Source organism: Diplotaxodon limnothrissa, linkage group LG6, assembly GCF_057381915.1.
Source record: "Diplotaxodon limnothrissa isolate DT_005_m linkage group LG6, D_limnothrissa_male_GT1.1, whole genome shotgun sequence".
NCBI classification, from domain to species: Eukaryota; Metazoa; Chordata; class Actinopteri; order Cichliformes; family Cichlidae; genus Diplotaxodon; species Diplotaxodon limnothrissa.
Genome location: NC_140601.1, coordinates 38565531 through 38587315, shown reverse-complemented (window position 1 = coordinate 38587315; position 21785 = coordinate 38565531). Strand labels below are relative to the sequence as shown.

Genomic DNA, 21785 nt, shown 5'->3' with positions numbered 1-21785 from the left:
GTGCGCAGGCTCACAGCACTCGGCAGAGAACTCCCCCTCCCCCAGCTAAACATCCATGCCGCACATCTTGCCATTGCCTTCAAATTGTGGTTATTATTATGGTTAAGTTAAATCCAATTTATTAACCTACCTCTGAGACGAAGTGCATCTGCAAAGAACGTACTTTCTCCCGTTTGGCAGAGCAGGCAATGAGGTGCGTTTAATGTCTCTGTGTTAATTTGAGTTTCCATGAAATGTATTTGAATAAGGCCCTCCAATTAAGACGGATTTTATGTTGTTGATTTTAAAGATCTGAATGGATATTTTATTTTTTATTTCTATTTTTAAGTTTTATTTTTCAAGACTTTGTGAATTCTCTTTTTTATAACTGGGCACACCCTTTTTAGTTTTGTTAATATTGGCAATAGTGTGAAGTGTTATTGTTGGTTTCAAATATATTCGACATAGGCTATCCAATTAAGTTAAATGTCATGTTTTTAGAATATTTTATTTTATTTTTTGCTTTTCTGTTTTCCCCCTGAGGGATTGCCACCTTAACGTGGTCAGGGGTTTCGCACGCGTTAGTGACCATAAAAGCTTGACCAGCAGCAGCTCAGCCTTCAGTTGGGACACCCAAGTTGGTCAGGTCTTTGGGTAGAGGCCTGACAAAGTGCAATCCAATTACCTGACAAAAACAGTTACCCCTCATATATGCCTGTCTAGAAACGGCCCTGAGTGCAGTGTGGACTTATAAGGTGAAGAACAAACAGTGCAAGATCTTTTGCGTATTACCCCCACTGGAGAATATTGGTTTGCATTAGTTGATTTGAAACCATACAGCATAAAGTCAAAGTCATCATTAAACTCCAGGACTGCAAAGCTATTACTTGTGCTACACATTTTTAAATGATCACAAAATAATTTTATAAACAAAATGTTTATTTACATTTCTTTCATTTTAACAGCCAGTACAAACAAACTATGCAACTTGACTTGACAAAAATCAAATCAATGTAAATTCACAGTATGTACAATGAGGTTTAGGGCTGTAAAAGAATGTGTTAATATTGTGTTTGATATTTTTTGGGAAAGTTAGCTTTTCAAACATATCTGAGAAAAATTAGACATTTACACCAAAGTAAAGACTTTTTTTTTTTTTTTTTTTTTTTTTTAAATACAGCACAATGTTGAACAGAATGAAAATATGTTTAAAAATAAAAAAAGATTCACTTTTAGTCCTCCCTGAATGAGGTGGTTAATTACTGTGCAAGTAATACAATTAGACTTCATTGCCATTTAGACATCAGTAATGACGTGGCATACTGACAGAAATTGAAAGATGGGTAATGGAAATTAGATCGTATTTTCAGTCTCAATTTAATTAAGACATGTTTTAACCTTAGTGCATATTTCAAAATCCAACATCCAAATTCCAACACTGGTCACAAGATGTGCTTTCCAGAGTTATTGTGGAAAGATTATCAAATACTTCTTTTTTAATGATAGGCAAGTGCTTCAATTTTTGTAACTGTATATATGAAAACAACATCAATAAATTACCAATTAAAAAAACTAACAAAACATCTGTTTTTAATGTGTTCAGTTGACAATATTTAAAAACGAATGCAAGTGTATTATGGCGAACTCATTACAAAATGAGAAAAGAAAAAGATGACAGCTTTAAAATGCCACTAGGACACTAAAGTCCATGTCCAAAACAAAAGCATTATGTATGCCACAAAGGCTTACTTGAGTTGAAGCCAAATTTACCTTAACAATTTTCCCTAAACTAACTCAGGTACAACATTCGGGAAGAAATACCATGCCAAACTGGGGTTATGCTCTCACACATCTTGTGACATCACCTACTGAATCAAAAAGTATGAGAAAAGGATACCTGCATATTCTGACAAACCAACTTAAATTTAAAGATGTATATTTCTGAAAAACCTCAATCTCCATCTATATTACACTTTACTTTGCAGAGAGCACACAGTGCCATACAGAACATTTTAAAAAGAAAAAAAAATAAAGTTCAACACTCTGGAAAGTTTCCTCATCTGCTTGCAAGTGAGGAGGAACAAAAGTGTAGCTAGTATAAAGAACAACTGTCACTAATCATTATGTTGCATCACTTTAAAGTACAATTTGTGATTTTGGGGAGATTTACTTGTCTAGCCTGTCTATATTGCATCGTTTTTATTTTCAACAGTACCAAGTGGCACGCATGTTCGTCTGTTGGCTTTAGTTAAGTTGCTTCCGTTCTTTAAGACAGATGGATGGATTTCCAACAAAGCAGCAAATGAGTACAAATTCCCAAACTCTCGAACCATTCTACAAAGATACAAAATAATTATCTCAAAAAGGCAAAATAAGTAAATTCTCCATTTGCATATAAATTCCATTATAAAAACCAAACAAACAAAAACCCGCTCCACAGCATGCATTTTCTGAATTACAAGAATGTATATTTCCTATTTCAAAGCATACCATTGTTCCAAGGTGAACATGGTTTCTTACATGTCCATCTCTCACGGACCACCATGTACATTTTTAACATGTTTTTTTAGGTGACCCGTCTGCGTGAATTTCTTTGAACAGTGTGGACAGGCATGTGGTTTCTCCCCTGTATGGGTGTATTTGTGCCTTTTAAGGTTATTGTAGTCTAAAAATCCTTTTCCACAGAATGGACACCAGTGTCTTTTCTCTCCATTATGCCATCGCAAATGCACATTCAGTTCTACTCTTCTTATGAATTTCCTTTCACAGAGGGTACACTGAAATGGTTTCTCTCCAGTGTGGATCCTAATATGTACTTCTACGTCTCGTTTTGTGAAGAATCCTTTTTTGCAGATCTGGCAAATGAAAGGTCTTATCCTGCCATGCACCATTTGTATGTGTTTTGTAAGGCCAAAGCGGTAGACAAATCCCTTCCCGCAATGCTGGCAGATATGTATCCGACCATTACGGTGCACCCGGCCGTGGCGTTTAAAGCTCTTGGAGTCTGGGAAATTCTTCCCACAGAATGTGCATGAGAAGGGCCTGTGTCCCGTATGAAGACTAACGTGGCTTTCCAGTGCAGCACTGCTGCTAAGAATTCGACCACATTCCCCACACTGGTTCCTTAGCAGATGCCTACCTATGACTGACAAAGGCTGTAGAGGTGATACAATTGGTGACGTAACAAATTTGGGTTGGGGTGAATCAGGGGAGCCTCTGGGGTTTTGATTATCAGATCCCGTCTCCGTCTTTACGTTTAACAAAGACGACTCCTTTTCCCCAGGTGGAGCCATTTCACTTTCTGTCATGACAGGAGGTATCCACACTTTAGCTCGACATTTTTTCCCAACCCCACAGTTGGTCCGACTCTCTGATAACAGACTTTTTGCCAATTTAGATTTGTTAGACTTTTTCATTGAAGCAATTTTTTTAGCTTTTGCTGCTTTAGCTAACTTCATAGCATTAACAACTTTAAAACCCCTTTTAGGACCAGTAACATCTTGGATTAGTCTGGGCTTCTTAGCAGGTGTAGATTCCTCAGTCCTTGTAGGACTGATGCAATTTTTAGCTATTGTAGGGGACTTGACACTTGGGGAACAAGTTTCACCTTTATTTCTTCTAGTAATAGCGCCACCTGTGGTTATACCAAAAGATCTTAATTCCCTTTTAATCCTTTTTGTCCTTGAGTCATCCTTGCTGAAAAGTGAACTCCTACGGATGCCAGACTGCCTCAAACTAGGTGTTCTTGGACTAACAGAAGGCAAGTCAGTCTTTTTAGGACTAGTGCTTCCTCTGGTTGACATTACAAGGCTTACAGAACTTGATTTTTCATTTATAGGGGTTGTATCATTGTTAGTCATTTTGGGGCTACCACTTTCTTTAGTTGAGCTAGGACTTCTAGAACTCAAAGAACCTTTTCTACCTGAAGGCGACCTCCTCGGACTTAAAGAACTGGATTTTTTATATCTAGGACTATCCCTACCCAAAGACCTCCTAGGAGTCACTGAAGTCATTTCAGGACTAGCAATTTCTTCATTTAAATTACCCTCTCTAGGACTCACAGATGTGGATTTTTTATTATCTGTGCCTAAACAATCTCTATGTGTACTGTCCGCCTTAGGAGTCATGGTGGTGGAATCACTGTTAGCCCTGCTCTTCTTAGAAGTTGGCTCATTATCAATCATCTTGGGTAAATCACCACCATTACACAGTACAGATCTTACAGGACTGATGGAAGATGGGGCATTATTAATTAGAGCTGTATTATCTTTAACCACATCTCTCCTTCCAAGGCAAACAGGACTGGTTTCCTTAGTTGACTTTTCATCGTTAAGACTGCCATTCTCTATTCCAAGTTTCTTAGAGATGAGAGTGGTAGTCTCACTTTCTGAATTCTGTTCCAGACTTTTTTCAGTTCTTTTAACTTGCAAGTGAGTTTTCAGATGACTTCGCAGCCGAACGACCAAGGAGTTTTTCTGTAAGCTTTTCTTCTGTAAGCTTCTCTCCGTCAAAGAAGCTTTACCATTTGCAAAGTCAGAGTTGGCCTGTATCAAAATGGAAAGAAGAAACAAAAAATAAATAAATAGGTACCACATTCTGTAGGGGTTCTAATTAAAAAAAAACAATAACAAAATCCCACAACAACAACAACATAACATGATGACTATCAATTTCAATGTGTAACCACAGAAATTATGAGCCCCATGTACTGAATAGCATTTACCTGTTTTTCTGGATCTTGAACGATCGGTGAAACTGCCAGTTGTGCCAAGAACTGTGCTTTAGTCATCTGGAAGTGAGGGTCAGATGCCTCTCTGGACATGGAGGTAAGCTGTATGATGGCAGATTCATTCTCCTGTACGTCACTGCTGTCCATATTAGGAATGGGTTCAACAGATGTGGCTGATGTAGATGGCTGCAAATCTTCACCGACAGTTGCCTCTCTCATGACAGTGAATGTTTCAGATGACAGTTGAGCCCGCTCATGATTATTTGACTCTTCTGACTTCTGAGGTGTATTTAGAGTCACAGGACTAAGCATTTCGGTTACATCTAAACTACTGCTTGAAGATGAATCTAGCTTCTCTGAGATTGCTGGTTTTGAAGACATCTCTTGCATAGTACCTTCAGAAAATCCCTTTAAAAGCAGTTTCGATACCAAAACAGATTCGTTGGGGGATACTGAAAATGGAAGTTTGGTTAATCTGACCACAGGAGTGAGCTTCCTATCAACAGTCGGCTGTGATGCTGGTATTATCTTAACTGACTGTTCTAAACTGGTTTCTGTAGGAGTGCTTATCACTTCAGAAACAGAGGCAGTTTGTTCAGGAGATTCAGGGCTGTCGGTTGTGTTTTCACTTTGAGAGAATGCTGTGTCATCGGAAGCTGAAACACTTAACTCCTGTGAAGCTGCAGTCGACTGTGTAGATGTCAATGTGACAGGAACATCACGAGGCATTGCTGCCTCTTGCGTTGCTTTCACAACTATTGTCTGTGGCGGATGTTTACTTGGTGCCACTGCTGCCAACCGTATTGGAACTATGATTGTTATTTTTTTGTGTGGTGGACCACCTGTTTGCTGATTTTCTGATGGTTTAGTCAACTGTGAAACTGGGACTAATGTCATGGAGGTAGTATTTGTTTGTTGAGGAAGACAGAAAAGTGAAGGCGTTTCCAGAGGCAACCCTGCAACTCCAGAAGTTGCAAGTAAATTATTGTGTGTAGTCCTCGACTCTATAGAAGAAAGCTTTGTTGTAGACGATGCTATATTGTGAGATGGTCCTACTCTTGGCACAACAGTTATTATTTTAGGCCTAATTTTAGTCAGTTTTCTGGGTGCTACGGGGTGGGAAGATGGCAGGACAAAAGTTTGAGTAGCAGCATTTGATAAAACTTGCTGTTGTTGTGGTGTAACAAATGCTTTGAGGGTTTCATTGGCCTCTACACTTGACTGAGATTTTACAGTAAGATTCTGTGTCTGTGGTTTAGCTAGGATTTTGTCCACTGTTTGTAGGGTATCCACACAGGGAGCACAATGAGTCATAGGTGATGAAATTTTTTCGGAAGACGGAATAATATTTCCCATTGTTGACTGATTCATTGCTTCAACTAGCAGCATTGCATCCTGAAGTGTTGCAGAAGTGCGACGTTCCTTGTGCTGACCGGGTGTCAGTTGTGGTGAGTCCAATGGAGGAGAGTTCAATGTTTTCTTTGCAGATAAAGCTTCAATGGATGGAGCCTCAACTGCCTCTTTCTCTACACCCGTGGGAAGCTGCTGAGTTTCAGGGTCTACTGGCTTTTCAGAAGAACTGCTACTCAAAGACAAAACTGAAGCAGGCAGAGAACCAGCCTTTCTATTGTCCATGTTTTTCAAATCAGTGCTTGCCATCTCCTGTACAGATGGATTGGCAGTAGAGGAAGTCTCTTTCGACTGAATCCCAGATGATCTTGGAGAGGCAAAAGCAGAAATCTTCACTGCATCTACTGCAGTGGATTTGTCAACTATTTCTGAAGGTGTGTTCAACTGTTCCTGGCCTTTTAAGGCATCAAAAGATGATGACACAAGTGCTTCTTTTGGTTTAATTTTCTTTGGTGGCCGTCCTCTTCTACGCCGTACTGACACATTAGTTTTGGAAGTAGCTTCATCTTCTGCCAAGCTGTTTTTTAATTCTTCACAAATAACTTCTTTGTTGACCAATATGGACCCCCCTAACTGTTCATCTGCACAGTGCACATGTGCAGATGGCTTAACAGTAATAGCAGTTTGTTCATTTTCTACTGTTTCACCATCTCTTTGACATTGCTGAAGAACCTGTGTCTCTACTTCTGATGTCTCCTGATCAAGTTCAGACTCTTCTTTGATATTGTCCGTCATTGCAGCAAGTGAAATAACTATTGAATGTTCTGAATCAGTGGTCTGGCTCTGCGTTCCCTCTGAACGGCTACTCTCTCCCATACAGGATACCTCCCGGACCATTTTGGTCTCTTCATCTTTTCGAGCTGATGTAGTTTCTTCTGTTGAATCTTCCTGGTTAATAAGCATCCCTTCATTTTCAGTTCCATTTAAAGAGACATGTAAAGAACCTAGGCACCACAGTGATAAAGATGTCAGAAGAAACATAAGAGGAAAAAGTTACTAAGGCAGAGAAAACTCTGGAACAATGAAACTTTAGTTAGACATTTTTTCCTTTTCCCCTTAACATTACATGGTCCATACAATTATTTTAAAGGGAACTGTTTATTTTATTTTTTTAAAGATGTGCTAAGTCCTGTTTTGATTTGGCACTCATATACTACCACTGGGAAATGCTGCACACACAACCTGTTTACTGGTGAATAATCTTCCACTATTATTTTGGATGTTTAAACTCTGCCAACCATTTAGCCTCAACCCTTTCTACCTTGCACTTTCCCTACTGACTGCTATAGTGTTGTCGTCAAGCTGCTTCCCAAATGAGGTTTCATCTCCAGGCTAGACATACACAAAAATTAAACTGTAGCTAAGGATGGCAGTTGCTGTTGTGCTCTAACACAATCTGCAGCAGGTGGGGAAGACCTGCACTACGGTTTCAAACAGCTCTCTCACACAACAGAGGCAGAATCTCAGTGAAGTAGCAGTTGATTATAACATTCAGTTAACTAAACACATTTGACCATCACAAGATAATTGGGAAATAATACATTTGCTGATGAGCAAATTCAAAATGCCATTATTTAATTCTTACAATTCTTTCTTTATTCCAAAACCATCAGTTTAATTTCCTCACCTGAAACATTACTAAGGGCTTGTTCAGAGGCCACTGCTGACTCAACTTCCTCTTCTTTTAACTCAGACTGTAGAGAAGTATCACTGTATGATTCCTGTAGGAGGAGGACAAAAATTTAGGTTTTGAGAAGGTGCAAAAAAATCAGAACATTTTATTTTTTTTAATGCTGCTATGGTACACACAAACCTCCTGTTTGACAAGTATAAATGTCATCTGAGAATTTCCTCCCTGCTCCTGCAAACCATATCCAAACCTCTCACCAGCGTGTAACATTTGTTGGTTTTTTAATGATGACTGCCCCAGTGGCTGACATTGCTCGACCAACACTGTGCGGAAGGAGACAATATCTGTAAAGAGAAACATGCAAACACACAAAGAAAAAACAGAATAACTAATTGTTCAAGAATAGAGTTCAGAAGAGAGTTGAGTACAGCGACAATTTCCAGGGGAGTAATGAACTAGTTTTATTGCACCAGCAGAAAAAAGTGAAGACCGCAATGTCACCGCTTTGAACTGGAGCTGGCAGTGGCAGACCTTGCAATTCTCTAGAGATCAGCTGCAAGGCTACTCTAACCAGAAGTGGAAACAGGTATAGAGGTAGTGCTGCTATACTATGCTCACAAAGGTTGGAGAACAGAGAATACAGTAGCCACCTGGAGTCCAGGTGGCTACTGTATTCTTCAACTCCACTGGAGTTGAAGTCTTGAGCTCACTATGGAGAAAATTGTGTGCACATTAGGGCTGCCATGATTAGTCGACTAGTCACAATTACGTCAACTATCAAAATCGTTGACGACTAATTTAATAGTTGACTCGTCGTTTGAAGCTTTGTAAGATCCCAAAAGACGCAGAAATAAGTAGTAGGATTTAAGAGTGTAATAACAGACTGAAACAGAAGATGGCAGCACTGCATGTACAAGGATGCCAGCTGCCGTTAAACCCCAAAGAAGAAGAAGCTGTGTCCAGTATCATAGTTGTGTCCAAATTCATGAACTTTTGCTACTCTGGTTAAACATGATATATAAGTCACTTAGATACCTTAAATATTTTATTGCTTGGCTTTTTTCAGTATTTTATTTGTTCCTGAGCAAATCTGTTTGGCTGAGATTAAAGCTATAGTTTTTACACAGCTGAATAAACGTCAAGCAGACAACTGATTATCAGTTATTATCAAGTGTCAGATGCTCGAGAATATACTATCATCTTGTCTTTATTTTTAGTTAGCACATACCTTAAACACTTAAAGCTGTAAGCTAATGATAGTTATATAAAAGCAGATGCATGCTGGTGCAATACGCTGTACGTGTTACGTCCAATGGACGCATGATCTGATTAGTCGACTAATTGCAAAAATAATCGGTGACTAGTTGGCTATTAAAATAATCGTTTGTGGCAGCCCTATTGCACATATATGCACACTAGGGCTGCCACAAACGATTATTTTGATAGTCGACTAGTCACTGATTATTTTTGCGATTAGTCGACTAATCAGATCATCATCCATTGGACGTAAAACTACAGCTTATTGCACCAGCATCTGCTCTTATATAACTATCATTAGCTTACAGCTTTAAGTGTTTAAGGTCTGTGCTAACTAAAAATAAAGACAAGATGATAGTTTATTAAATTTTAATGAAATTTGGAGATTGTTTCGGTGAAGTTTAATAAACTCCTTGCTATCTAAAATATAACAGGACACTGGAGTATATTCTGGAGCATCTCACACTTCTGATAATCAGCTGTCTGCTTGACGTTTATTCAGCTGTGTAAAAACTATAACTTTAATCTCAGACAAACTGATTTACTCAGGAACAAATAAAATACTAAAAAAAAAAAGCCAAACAATAACATTTTAAGTTATCTAAGTGACTCATATATATCTAACCTGAGTAGCGAAAGACGGCGGTGGGTTTGAAAACGATTTGCGGGGAGTCCGGTGTTCTCACGGCGCTAGTGAGCCTAGCCCCCGGCTCGCTAACGAGCTAGTGGGTAACAGATGTCTCCGAAAACGTCGGAGCACTTTTGAAAATATGTGGTGTCCTGATAAACTGAGCAGATATTTGAGGTTTACACAGCTACATTGTATATTGTATAGCTTTCTTGTTATATGTAAAATTGTATTGTATTTATTTAAATTTTTACTTTTTAATTATTTTACCTGCATTTTTTAATCACTCTTATATTTAAATGTTCATTTGCTATTTTATCTAGGGATTGAGAGTAACGTAGTTTCTATTCTCTGTATGTCCTGTACATGTGGCAGAATTGACAATAAAGGTGACTTTGACTTGACTTTGACTACATTCTCGCCTGAAAATATGTTAAACGTTTATTTTGTGACCCAGAAAGAATAATAAGAGTAACATTAAAACTAACTAGCTGCCACCATTGTTGGAAACTGCGCTGGGCCGCGCTATGAATTCTGGGACACAGCTGCTTCTTCTTCTTCTTCGGGGTTAAACGGTAGCTGACATCCTTGTACATGGAATGCTGCCATCTTCTGTTTCAGTCCGTTATTACACTCTTAAATCCTGCCACTTATTCCTGCGTCTTTTGTGATCTTACAAAGCTTCAAACGACGCGTCGACTATTAAATCAGTCGTCGACGATTTTGATAGTCGACGTAATCGTGACTAGTCGACAAATCGTGGCAGCCCTAATGCACACCTCGGACCACTGTCAAGAGGCCAGGTCCACTGAAAAGACCGCTTTACTCTGTGTTTTGAAGTTCTGGCTACTGGTGGGTGTCTGCATAACTCACCTATGTCTTACCCTATCAAGCTTTGTTTTTACTCCTAAGTAAGGATAAAATTTTAATTTTGGCTTAAGTATTATTTTTTACTAAGAAAAGCATATTAAAGTTATAAATTGACTTGCATATCATTGAGTACAATTAGGATTGTACTCAAGCTATATGTGGAAGGAAACCGTGACCTAGGACAAGCTGATGGCATAAGATGTAAGTACAACTCCTCTGGTTTCATATGCAAAAAGTAATTATTGCGCTAGCTTACGTGGTTCCGGTTCTAGTGATTTAAAAATAGTTACCGGCTTTAAAGGTTTAACATAAAACCATTATAAAAATCAGAGATGATTTATTTCTTAGTAAGTCTTTAGGAAAATACTACAACTATACTGTATGGAACAATTCCACAAATACAGAGATTTAAAAAAATACAACAAAAAAACCAAAAAAAAAAAACAACTTCTTTTATATATATATATATATATATATATATATATATATATATATATATATATATATATATATATATATATATATATATATATATATATATATATCTCCCCAGTACAAGTTGAAGAAATGTTCAAATGTAAACAAAGGAGAACATTAATAAACAGACATATTAACTCAATGGCAAGGCAAGAAAATATTAATTTGGGGGGAGGTTAAATTGCACAATAAGTGCAGTACTATCTCAATTAAGGCTCATATATGGATCTGCTATGCGGCTTTACCGCAAACCCAATGTGGTAGCCAAGTATGACACAGCTGCTCAACAGTCGCTCTACGTTCTGTGCATAGCTGGGAAAGTGCCGTCTGAGAAAAATGATTACTGCCAGTGAGTTGGTAACAAGAGTCAATAACTTTAATCTGCTGTTTAAATCAGTATTTTTTATTTTATTTTAAATTGCGTCATGTTTTTTTTGTTACAATAAAGAAGTAACATTACAGTCTTTCTCTTCTGTAGGTAGACAAAGGTACAGTATGGGAAAAAGTTAAGATATAGTCACGATTGGACTATAAGACAAATAGTATGAACAACCACCAATACATATGAAGTCTTACATTGTGCTTGTTCTAAAGGATGGCAGTGACACCTCTTTCAGTGTTTTGGAAGCATATAAACAGATCTGACCAATCAAACCACTGCATTAATGTTGTACTCGATGGTAAAAACAGGCACTGGTACTGCATATACAATAATATGATAATAGTAGAACAATACCATTTAAAATTCAGACACACAACTAGATGCTGGGATGCCAATTGGGTCAATGTTAATCTGTAAAATTATTTCCCTACCTCGTCAATGTGGTCCTAAGTTTGCCAACAAGCTCAAACTGCCCCACTGACCTCCTGAGCCAGTATGAAAGCTATCGTGATACGGCTTCAGCGCCGGAATGAAACCATGAAATTATCCCTGATGTGGCCTTTACTTGAGATTTGGATGAAACCAGAATCTCCATTTCTTTCTTCTCTTGTTTAGAAGCATCAGGACCAGCTCATCATAACTTGATGTCGACTTCATTTTCTTTCCTTTTTTTTTTTTTTTTTTTACCAGTGCATTATTTGAGCATGATTCTTTTGCAAAAATGCAACGCGTTATATTTATTTAAATCTGCCTGTCTAATATACAAAGTTATACATCGTCTGGCGCTTCCACCAGTGAGTGAGTGTATTAAACAAAAGTCTAGCAGTATTGCTGGGTCTCGACTGACTCGAGCCACTGTTAGAGGTGATTGTGAATTGGCATTTAGACAGACCACCTTTTCACATATCAGGGAGTGCGCTTCTGGAATAGCCTTCCACTGTCAGTGAGGGAAAGTAAAAGTATCCCCATCTTTAAGAGTCACTTAAAAGGGTGGATGAGGGACACACAAACATGTGATCATGTTTAATAATCATGCTTTATATTGGACGCGAAAAAGAGTGCATTTAAAAAAAAAAAAAAAAAAAGGGAACCAACTATTAGTGTAATGGGTCAGCGCAATATCAGGACAGTCAGGCCATGTGCAATACTGGAGTTTGTGCAATATAACTGATATATATCGGATGACAGTATAAAAACGTCTATCGTTTTATTTTACGCTATCGTTTGTTTTGTGGTGTCGCAAAATAAGCTGTTTACGGCAATATTTTTCATTGTTTTGATGGTCACTGTAGTGGCTATATTAATTTCTTAAAGTTCTATCTTTCTCTTATATTTTATATAACCACACTACGGGCGGACAAGCGCCTGTTTTTATGCGTTGTGGTTAGCGACAACGACGGTAACACCATCGCGTGTCCGCTTGTTTATGCTCCACATAAACCTTTCACAATAAAGCTCAAGATCCTGTTGAGACTTTTCAAAATAAACTGAATCACGTGAACGAGCAGATTATTTACGGATGAAAAGTAAAAAAAGAGCCGCCAGGTGCTAAAAAATAAACCTTAGACTCAAACGTTAGAACAGGCTTTTCCCCGCAGCACGCCGTGTAATAAATGCTCACAAAGAAAACAGCGGCCGTTACAACTTATGTCTAAAAATTAGAGCTGGGCGATATGAGATTTTTTCATATCACGATATGTTTTTTTCATTTCAGGCGATAACGATATCTATCACGATATAAGCCAAATAACTATATTTGTAAGATTTAAATGTGCCGTTGCTCACAAGTAAAATGTGAAATAATCAGCAGCTTGTTTTTATTTAAATATTTATTTCCCATAATAAGTTCAACAGGGTAGATGTACTTAAGGAACATGAGACTTTTTCAGATAAATAAAGGCAAATATTGCAAACTACACAAAAGGCAGCCGCTAAAGCGTTTAAGATTCAAAATAGAACAAACGAAACAGACTAAATTGTCAATTCCACTTAGAAACAAAATATGAATTCTAAAAATAAATCTTAGTTTGTTTTACAGAAGAACAGACAAAACTGACTAACTTTTGTCAATATCAAATAAACAGAGAACTAAAAGGAAATTCTCAATCTCTCCTTGTTGTATAGCTTAGCTTTTCAAACAGTTTTAACAGTTACTTTAGTCTGACAAAAGCCCAATGACGAATTAGCGCTTCCAGTCAGAGACTGAGGCTACGTCCACACGTACACGGGTATTTTTGAAAACAGAGATTTTCCGTTTTCGTTTTAAAAAATAATCCCGTCCACACATAAAGGCAGAAATGAAGGAAAACGCTGCTATGAACATGCCAAAGCAGCAGGTGGCGCTAGATTCCTAACCGTGCAGAAATGTTGGCCAATCAGAAGTCTAGAAGCCTCGGTGGGAAAAAGTAAACAAAGCTGGGGCATAGAAGCAGAACAGAGTCGTATGTGTGGACGGACAGTAACTGTGTGTATATGTAAGCATTTAAACACCGCAGAAAGTAGAATTAACAGTATTGTAGAAATTCATTTCACCGAAACAATAACGTGGCGCACAGTGTGATGCATGCACCAGTTTATTGTATTTCCAGACTTGCTTTCGGCACAATTTACAGTGCACGCTACTCTGTTTTTTTGTCAGACTTGAAATAGCCGAAATACCTTCACACTACGGAACTTCTATGGCTCTTCCGTTCGACAATCTCTCCGGCGTTGGAACCATCATCTGTTTTCTCTTCGGGTCACACTCGGTTGATTTTTCTAGTCGGCACACTCATTTCCTCCATTATGCGCTGGCTCCATTACCCGCTGGCTGCTTCCCAAACAAACACACGTGCGGCTTGGCACTTGTGCTGTACGTAACAAGTCACGCGACGTGACGCTGCGGCTGCGATTGGTTCGGCTCTGCGCTACTTAATTTGGATTGGCTGACCTTTTTTTTTTTTAAGAGGACAAGAGCGGCGAGGTCTATAGCGATAGCTTAATTTCTCTATCGAGTAAAAGTTATATCGCGATACATATCGTTATCGTTCTATCGCCCAGCTCTACTAAAAATGTATCGTTTCATGCATCGGTTAAAACACACTCGACTCCAGCTACATGACGCGCAACTGGAAACACTTCCCGCAAGTCGAGCTGCCCGAGATCCATAGAATTGACAGAAAACGTTACATTTTTGTGATTTATATCGTTATCGGGACGATAGAATTCTTATATCGGAATATGAGATTTTGGTCATATCGCACAGCCCTAATAACTGATGTGTTTCCGTTATTGTCATCTATACTGTCCTCTGTGTCCCCTCTTCTTGTCATTGTTTGTTCTAATATAATGTGATCACTGTTTTTGTCCTTGCCACATGATCTGTAAATAGTGTTTCTGTATGTTTTTACTAACTTTTGTTTAACTCCAACCTGCCAGAGGGTCTGCAGATGAAAATCAGCCCAATGGTATAATCTGGCATATTTACATTTATTAAAATGTTCATTAATCTGTATTGCCCTTCTACACAAGTGTCTAAACAAGTTTGCATTCATAGTTTCATTTATTTTTTTCGCAACACAGTCATTATGTATAGACCTTAATACTGTTGTTGCAGATTCAAATCTGGGACTTCCAGACGCACTGCTATAATGACCCCACGCACACTAGGTGGAACTCAATTATAACAGAAAATGTCAGTAACCGAGTAGAGTCGAGTCACATTGAGTAGCTACTAGTGAGAAAGGGTTCTAATTTCTGCAAAACATTCTAACAACAACAGAGAGGCAGCAATTCTCTTAAACAATTGTTTGGTTAATACTTCGTCTTAATCATCTCCTCTAAAGGAAAAAAACATTCTGATGTTTTGAATGCTCTTTAAACACTACATTAGAGTACACAAAAACATCTGTGATACAAGTTTATGGACCTTTGTATTCTAGTTTCTGTTTCAGAATTATTACACAACTTATCAATATCTAAATACAAGTGTGGAATAAAGCTATACATTGATAAGATTTCAGTTCAGTTAAATTTTTTTTTTAAATACACGTCTTAGTGGTTTTGCCTGGCACTATGCCAGTGCCATTAGAAGACTGCAGTTCGTTATCAGCCCCCTCATTCGCACCTCACCAGCTTCCTGTGTGGGAAAACCTTAGTACCATTGAGTGTGAACGTAGTTACAAACAGAATAAGAAACAGGTTTGCATGTGACATGGGTGTCCACGACCAGGATGCTGACGTAAAAAATTTGTAATGTGTAACGGTCTGTAAACTACAGCAGAACGAACAAAAAGAAATATACTCGGGGGGGCATAAAGAACTGATTGGCCAATTTAGAAGAGGTTCTGGCTTCCTTTAGCTAATCCTAATTGTATTTTATAGATAAAAACCAATATAAAGATAGAAGTGGTGAGTCTGAGCTGTAAAGGAGCAGTCAATTTAGCTCAAATCAGTTATACCAATGCTCGATTTCATTTGAATAATTATGGAGCATCTGTTCAGTTCCTTATAAATATATATATATATATGTAAAACGTTTTTGAGCTTTATGTAGCCATAAAGAGACGATTTTTTGAAGTTTGGACCAACGTTCACTGTCCTCTAAAAATGGAGAAACTAGTATGGTTTCCCTCCCATTTTGGATCCCACGCTCAAGATGACTATGCTGAGAAGCAAGCATTAACAACTATGATGTTCAGTGTGTTCCAGATAACATGAATACACGTAAAATGTTAGCTAAACACAACACATACCATCATAAGCCAGTTATAACTTAATATTAGTTAGCTCGGGGTGGCTAACATGCTGTGCAACTCACCACACTGCACGGCTGTGTCGCATTTCTCGAAGTCGTTGCTTTGCCCAGGAAGAGGCTGTTTTTCTCTTTGATAACTGCCCGATTGGCTTTTCGCGTTCTCAAACTGGCTGCATTTTGTTCTGAGGTCCTCATTCTCCTTCTTGATTTTGCATATTTCTGCCTTCAGCTCGTCAACCATAGTTTCGTAAAGTTTCGTGGTTTCTGCAACAGCGCTCTTCAGCATGCTCTCCATGAAAGAGGCATACTTCGTCTGAAAATCGTCCGAAGACATCTTGTTTGTCGTACTGTACTTCCTGGATACAGATACGAGCCCACCTGAAAGAGTGTCTTTACTCTGGCGTTTTTTTTAAAGGCACGCCGTCAGAAGCTCCGCCAACATGGCTTCTTCACATGGACGGACGGACGGACGCGATCTCTGCTTTGTGTGACGCACATTGGATGACTGACTTACGCAAGCATCCGGTGTTTCACTTCAAGCCAAACTTTGCTTTTTGAAGAAGTTCAGTCAGTGAACAAAAAATAAACTAGGAAATCTGTCGGCGCCGAATTATTATTACTACCGTCGTATAATCCCACACAACACCAAGAGACCTCAATCTTTTCGTTGCAGCTGAGATTATGCTTTCTTGTTCGTCGATTTTGCTTTAACCGCAGTTGGTAAACAGCTTCTAAGAGCATTACCGCCACCGTCTGGATTGGAGGATTAATCGGAACTTTAAGATATCCGGGGTGTCGAACTTGTTTTAGTTCATGCATAACTTTAATTTATTCCATGTGCTTTTTTATTTACTTTTATTTATTGATTTACCGACTTTTACTTACTCCTCTTCCTCCAAAAGTGAATGAACTGATCTTTAAAATCGTAAAGAATATTTTCCAAATAAGTCATTACTTAGACTCCATCTCATCGTATCTGTAGCATCCTCTTCTGTCACACACAGCCTCTGCATGTCCTCTTTGACTAGTTTAAGGAACCATCTCTGTAGTTACTATCGCTCGTTTTGACATTAATAAAATTATTTATTAATGACTGCACTGCAATTTTCAAATTTTGCCTTTCATCAAGCCAAACTGAACCCTTTCATGGGCTGGTTGTGCCCCACATAACACGTGCTCATATGCTAAAACAGTTATCTTTTTAATCTACTTGTTGTCTAAAAAATGACACAAAAAGCACACACGTTACACGGAGAAAACACGTTTCACTTCCTGTCTCATAAGTGAAAGAGGTGAACTTTAAGATGCAAAATGGGATTTAACTGAAGCAACAAAAAGGTTTAATTTGGATGTGAAACTGTTTATTTATGGAACAGTATCCTAATATGACAATACTTCTCCACCCTTGTAATTTAGTGCTCTTTAAGCACGTTTCCCACTGGAACCAGTTCTCTTTTCTTTCTTCCGTAGCATGAAAATTGTTCCAATCGACGACCCGTATTTAGATACCGGAAGTGTCGTTGTTTACGGAATCGGGAGAAATGTCATAACGCAAGAGTAAAGCTAAGCTACGGAATTACTTTTTCTACTAAGCCTGAGTTCTAAATACACGATATGTAAAGAATGCGATCATTTATGTCAAAAATCTCAAGCGAGCTTATGTTTTTTTCAAATTAAATAGTGTCCAGAATCCGTTAAACATAAATCAGAACTAATGGAGCGAGCTAGTTGCAGCTAACGTTAGCATGACACTTTGTTTAAACAGCAGGGTTCATGAAAGCAACCAAGCTGTAAACTCGGACAACCGATACAATCCATAAATCATTAACTACACAAAAAGCACGTGTAAGAAACGGACACATCTACCTTAGAGACACCGACTTTAGCTGTAGCCAGTCAACAACAACAGGCTTTGAATTGCCAGTCATTTTTTCTCCTCCTTTTCCGTTTATTAAAAAGACTTTAAGCCACAGCGCAGTTATAATGGCGGAGACTATACTAACGTTTCAGTCACAGCTTTCTGGCGTCATGGAGACGGTGTTCAAGGCTGCTATGTATGAGATCACCCGGTTGGTGGAGGACAGTTTTTTGGAAGAGGTAACGCGGTGCCGGGAGCAGGTTGAGTCCTTAAAGAGACGACTGAAGTGGTCGGAGACTCGTCGCAAAGAACGAGAGGGAGACTGGAGAGGGAGATGCATTGACTGTGGAAAAGTCGGGATATCCAGTGAGAACCAACCCAGAACCTCAGGTGGGTCTTTCTAGGGTTAGTCGTCCATGTTTTACCTGTATTTATTTTCTTAAGGCTAATGAAGAGTTAACCTTTCATTAGAATTAACATTACATTAACAATTCCATTACAAACAAAACTAGGTGTATAAATATTGCAAATATTTTAAGAAATGTGATTATTTAAGTATTTGGGGTTGGACTACACTACCTCAGGCCACAGCTGTATAAATGCAGCATACACAGAATACATTTTAAACACTTTGTGGTTGTTTTAAAATTTTGCCTGGAAATAAAGGTACTTCCAGTGCATAAACTTGCATTACATATTCTTTAATCTGCATTACTCACACTGTGGTGCCTGACTTCTGCATATCTTACTTGTGTAACTAGTACTTATGAAGCCAGGTTGGAGAATTTGATCACAAATGAATAAACACTTTCTGGCTGCTTCATTAGTTACTCCAGTTCAGCTGTTCATTAACACAAATAATATAGAGCCAATCACATAGCAGCAACTCCATGCATTTAGGCATGCAGACATGGTCAAGACAACGTGCTTAAGTTCAAATCAAGCACCAGAATGCGGAAAAAAGTTAATTTAAAATACTTTGAACTTTGTCTGTACAACTTTGTAATATACTGCTACATCTCTTCCCCCAAAGAAGAAATCTATAATTCTATTTCTTGTGGGTTTTAAGAGAAACATAATCATGTTTCTTTTGACTATGTTCATAGCCACATATTCACATATTTCTCCTTTTGGCTTTTGGATTTGTAACCCTAAGTTAAACATACTGGGGAAAATAAAGAGATTCTGATCACCCACTGTTAATTATGATTTTTACTAATCACCAAAAATTGTTTCCTTTTTTGCTGCTTAAAGAAGATTGCTAGAGCTCAGAGGCAATCTTCTTGACATTATATAAGTCAACTGACCTTTGCCTTATTTTGTTTTCTAAATCTTTGAAATTCTATTATTTTCAGAGAAAAGCCTGAAACAGGAGATTGTGCTTCATGAAGAAATAAATAGTTCCCAGGGAGCTGATGGATGTACACTGAGCCATGAGAAGGAAGGAGAGGAAAAAATAGAGCGCCAAAGTGCCACAAAAGCAACGCAGGTATGATAGTTTTATTACATTATACAGCTTTATAAATTTACAAAACAAAAGTGTATAAAATGTGTGTTTAAGCCACTTAGTCTCATATTATGGGGTATAGAGCCACTGCAGGGAGTGTGATAAACCAAGGAAACATTTGTGGTATGGGTAAACTGACGAAATGTGATTTTTATTTATTTATTTATTTATTTATTTTTTTGGGGGGGGTGAGGGGGAGACATGTTCACTAATGTTCTCTTGGTGAGCCATGCACCATGAAAATTGAATCATTTATATTGTTAAAAATTGTGGGGGTATGGGAACTGACTGTGCACATTACACAGCATCCATGTAATATTTTTAAGTATTTTAATTATTTTTTGTTTGAAAAACCCTTAAGCATTACGTTAGATCTGCTTGCCAAAGTTAGGGTTCTACTTAAGGCAACTAAGGTAAAACCTGATGGATTAATGTTGCCTTTCCACTTTTTTTTCCCCAGTCATCAGGTATTCAAGGCACTGGACTGTTCAAGGAAGAAGCTCTTCAGATCCAACCAGAAAATGATGAGTCGCAAGGGTGGCACATCAGCTTAGATGGTAAGTCTCTGTGCAAGTACATGCAGAAAATTTAACAAATTAATTTCTCGTTAATTTTTCAAGTGCTGTACAAATAGAGACAACACAATGTATGGTGTATATTGAATGCAGTGAGGCTATTTTAACTTTTTCTCACTACTCGTGTTTCAGAAGCAGATGTGTCAGCTCTTCCAGGACCCAGTAAATGTTTTAATGACCAAAAGATCCCAAAGTGCCAAGTAAATTGGGAAACTGGATTTGAGCAGAGAGCAGAATCAAACAATGATGGACACTCGGGTGAACCGACTGAACCTCTGTTCCCAAACAGGTACGGCATGGAAGACTTAGATGGCATTGACAAGTCTGGATATGGAGACACTGGAATGATAGACATGGGTAATTTTGATGGGATACATTCACCATCGCACCTGGGCAAAGATCTGAGTTATGTGGGCCATTATGATGAGGATGTGGTAACACCAGAAGGAGCTGATCATCAAACTTACCAAACAGGCACTCAGCGGAATAGAAAGGATCAGGAAGGTTCACCCTCAGGTTCCCCCTCTAGGACTAACATTGATGTAAGTGGAGAGTTCAGCTGTTTACTAATTAATGAGGAGGGGTATCTGCAGGACACAAATGTCTTGTACCCTGAACAAGTGTCCAGTGATTCAGGTAGTAGATTCAGCTTCCGCGGCCAGGGTATTCGTATTGGCCCTTCTCTAGACAGCACTGAGGATATGTATGAGCCTTCAGATACGTACAGCGATACCTTAAACGTGGGACAACAGATGCAACCTCAGGCAACAGTGAGAGGAGCAAGGAGATACACTTGTAACCAGTGCTCCATGTCCTTTCCGGATTCTGCTTCCCTCAAGGCTCACAAACACACACACAAAGGCACTGGACAAGTGCCCCCATACTCCTGCAACCAGTGTGGAAAGACCTTTACTCAAGCTTGTAACCTTAAAGTCCACCAAAGGACTCATTTAGGGCAAGGGGTTCACCTCTGCAGCCATTGTGGTAAAGGTTTTCCTTCATTTTCTGACCTAAAGGCACACAAATGTGGTCAAGTAGGGGACAAGCCATATTGCTGCACAGTATGTGGGAATAAGTTCAGCCGTCTATGGAATCTTAAGTTGCACCAGAGAATTCACACACAGGAAAAACCTCATCGGTGCACCATGTGTGACAAGAGCTTCACAAGAGCAGACATATTGAAGGTTCACCAGCGTACCCACACAGGGGAAAGACCATACTGCTGCACTGTTTGCGGTCTCAGCTTCAAACGCCTGGATCATCTGAAATCCCATCAACGCAAGCACATGACAGATCTATAATTCCTTGGGAGAAGAAGTATCAAATTATTTAATATTATTTGTGCTATCTGAAGGTTTAAGTGAATATTTATATTAATGAGCCTGTGATGGATAGATAAGGTCTATCACATTCAGTTAAACAAGTCTCATTTGTAATCAGTTACTGCTGCATATTTTATACTCATTAAAAATATACTGCCTTGGAGTATAACTGAAGAACTTGACCAACAATATCTTTGTGATTACTCAGCTGATTGAAAATAAAACTGGCTTTAGATGCCATCGTCTGTTTATATTCTTGTTTCCTGAAGTTAGTTCTTGGCACATACTTCCTAATGACGTCACCCAGGTAGTAATGGAGTAATGTTTTGATTTTCACTGTTGCCTCCCACCAAGAAGGTACTTAGTTCAATTCCACCATCAGCAGGGGTCTTTCTGTGTGGAGTTTGCATGTGTTTGCGTGGGTTC

At 38.6% G+C, this 21785-nt stretch overlaps 2 protein-coding genes across 2 annotated transcripts; one reads left to right on the top strand and one right to left on the bottom strand.

Annotated features, from left to right (window-relative positions):
• Positions 1-1582: 1582 nt before the first annotated feature.
• On the bottom strand, positions 1583-16769 carry LOC146631160 (uncharacterized). The gene is made up of 5 exons (XM_085355165.1): positions 16161-16769; positions 7932-8092; positions 7746-7839; positions 4703-7062; positions 1583-4523 (listed from the first exon to the last, which is right to left on the bottom strand). Exons 1-5 carry the CDS (start codon positions 16429-16431, stop codon positions 2511-2513), a joined length of 4899 nt encoding a protein of 1632 aa, XP_085211291.1. The 5' UTR covers positions 16432-16769; the 3' UTR covers positions 1583-2510.
• An 865-nt stretch (positions 16770-17634) lies between these two features.
• Positions 17635-21368, top strand: LOC146631159 (uncharacterized). Its single transcript, XM_085356386.1, has 4 exons — positions 17635-18345; positions 19311-19444; positions 19923-20019; positions 20170-21368. The coding sequence occupies exons 1-4, from the start codon at positions 18081-18083 to the stop codon at positions 21336-21338; spliced, it is 1665 nt and encodes a 554-aa protein (XP_085212512.1). The 5' UTR covers positions 17635-18080; the 3' UTR covers positions 21339-21368.
• The last annotated feature ends 417 nt before the right edge of the window (positions 21369-21785 follow it).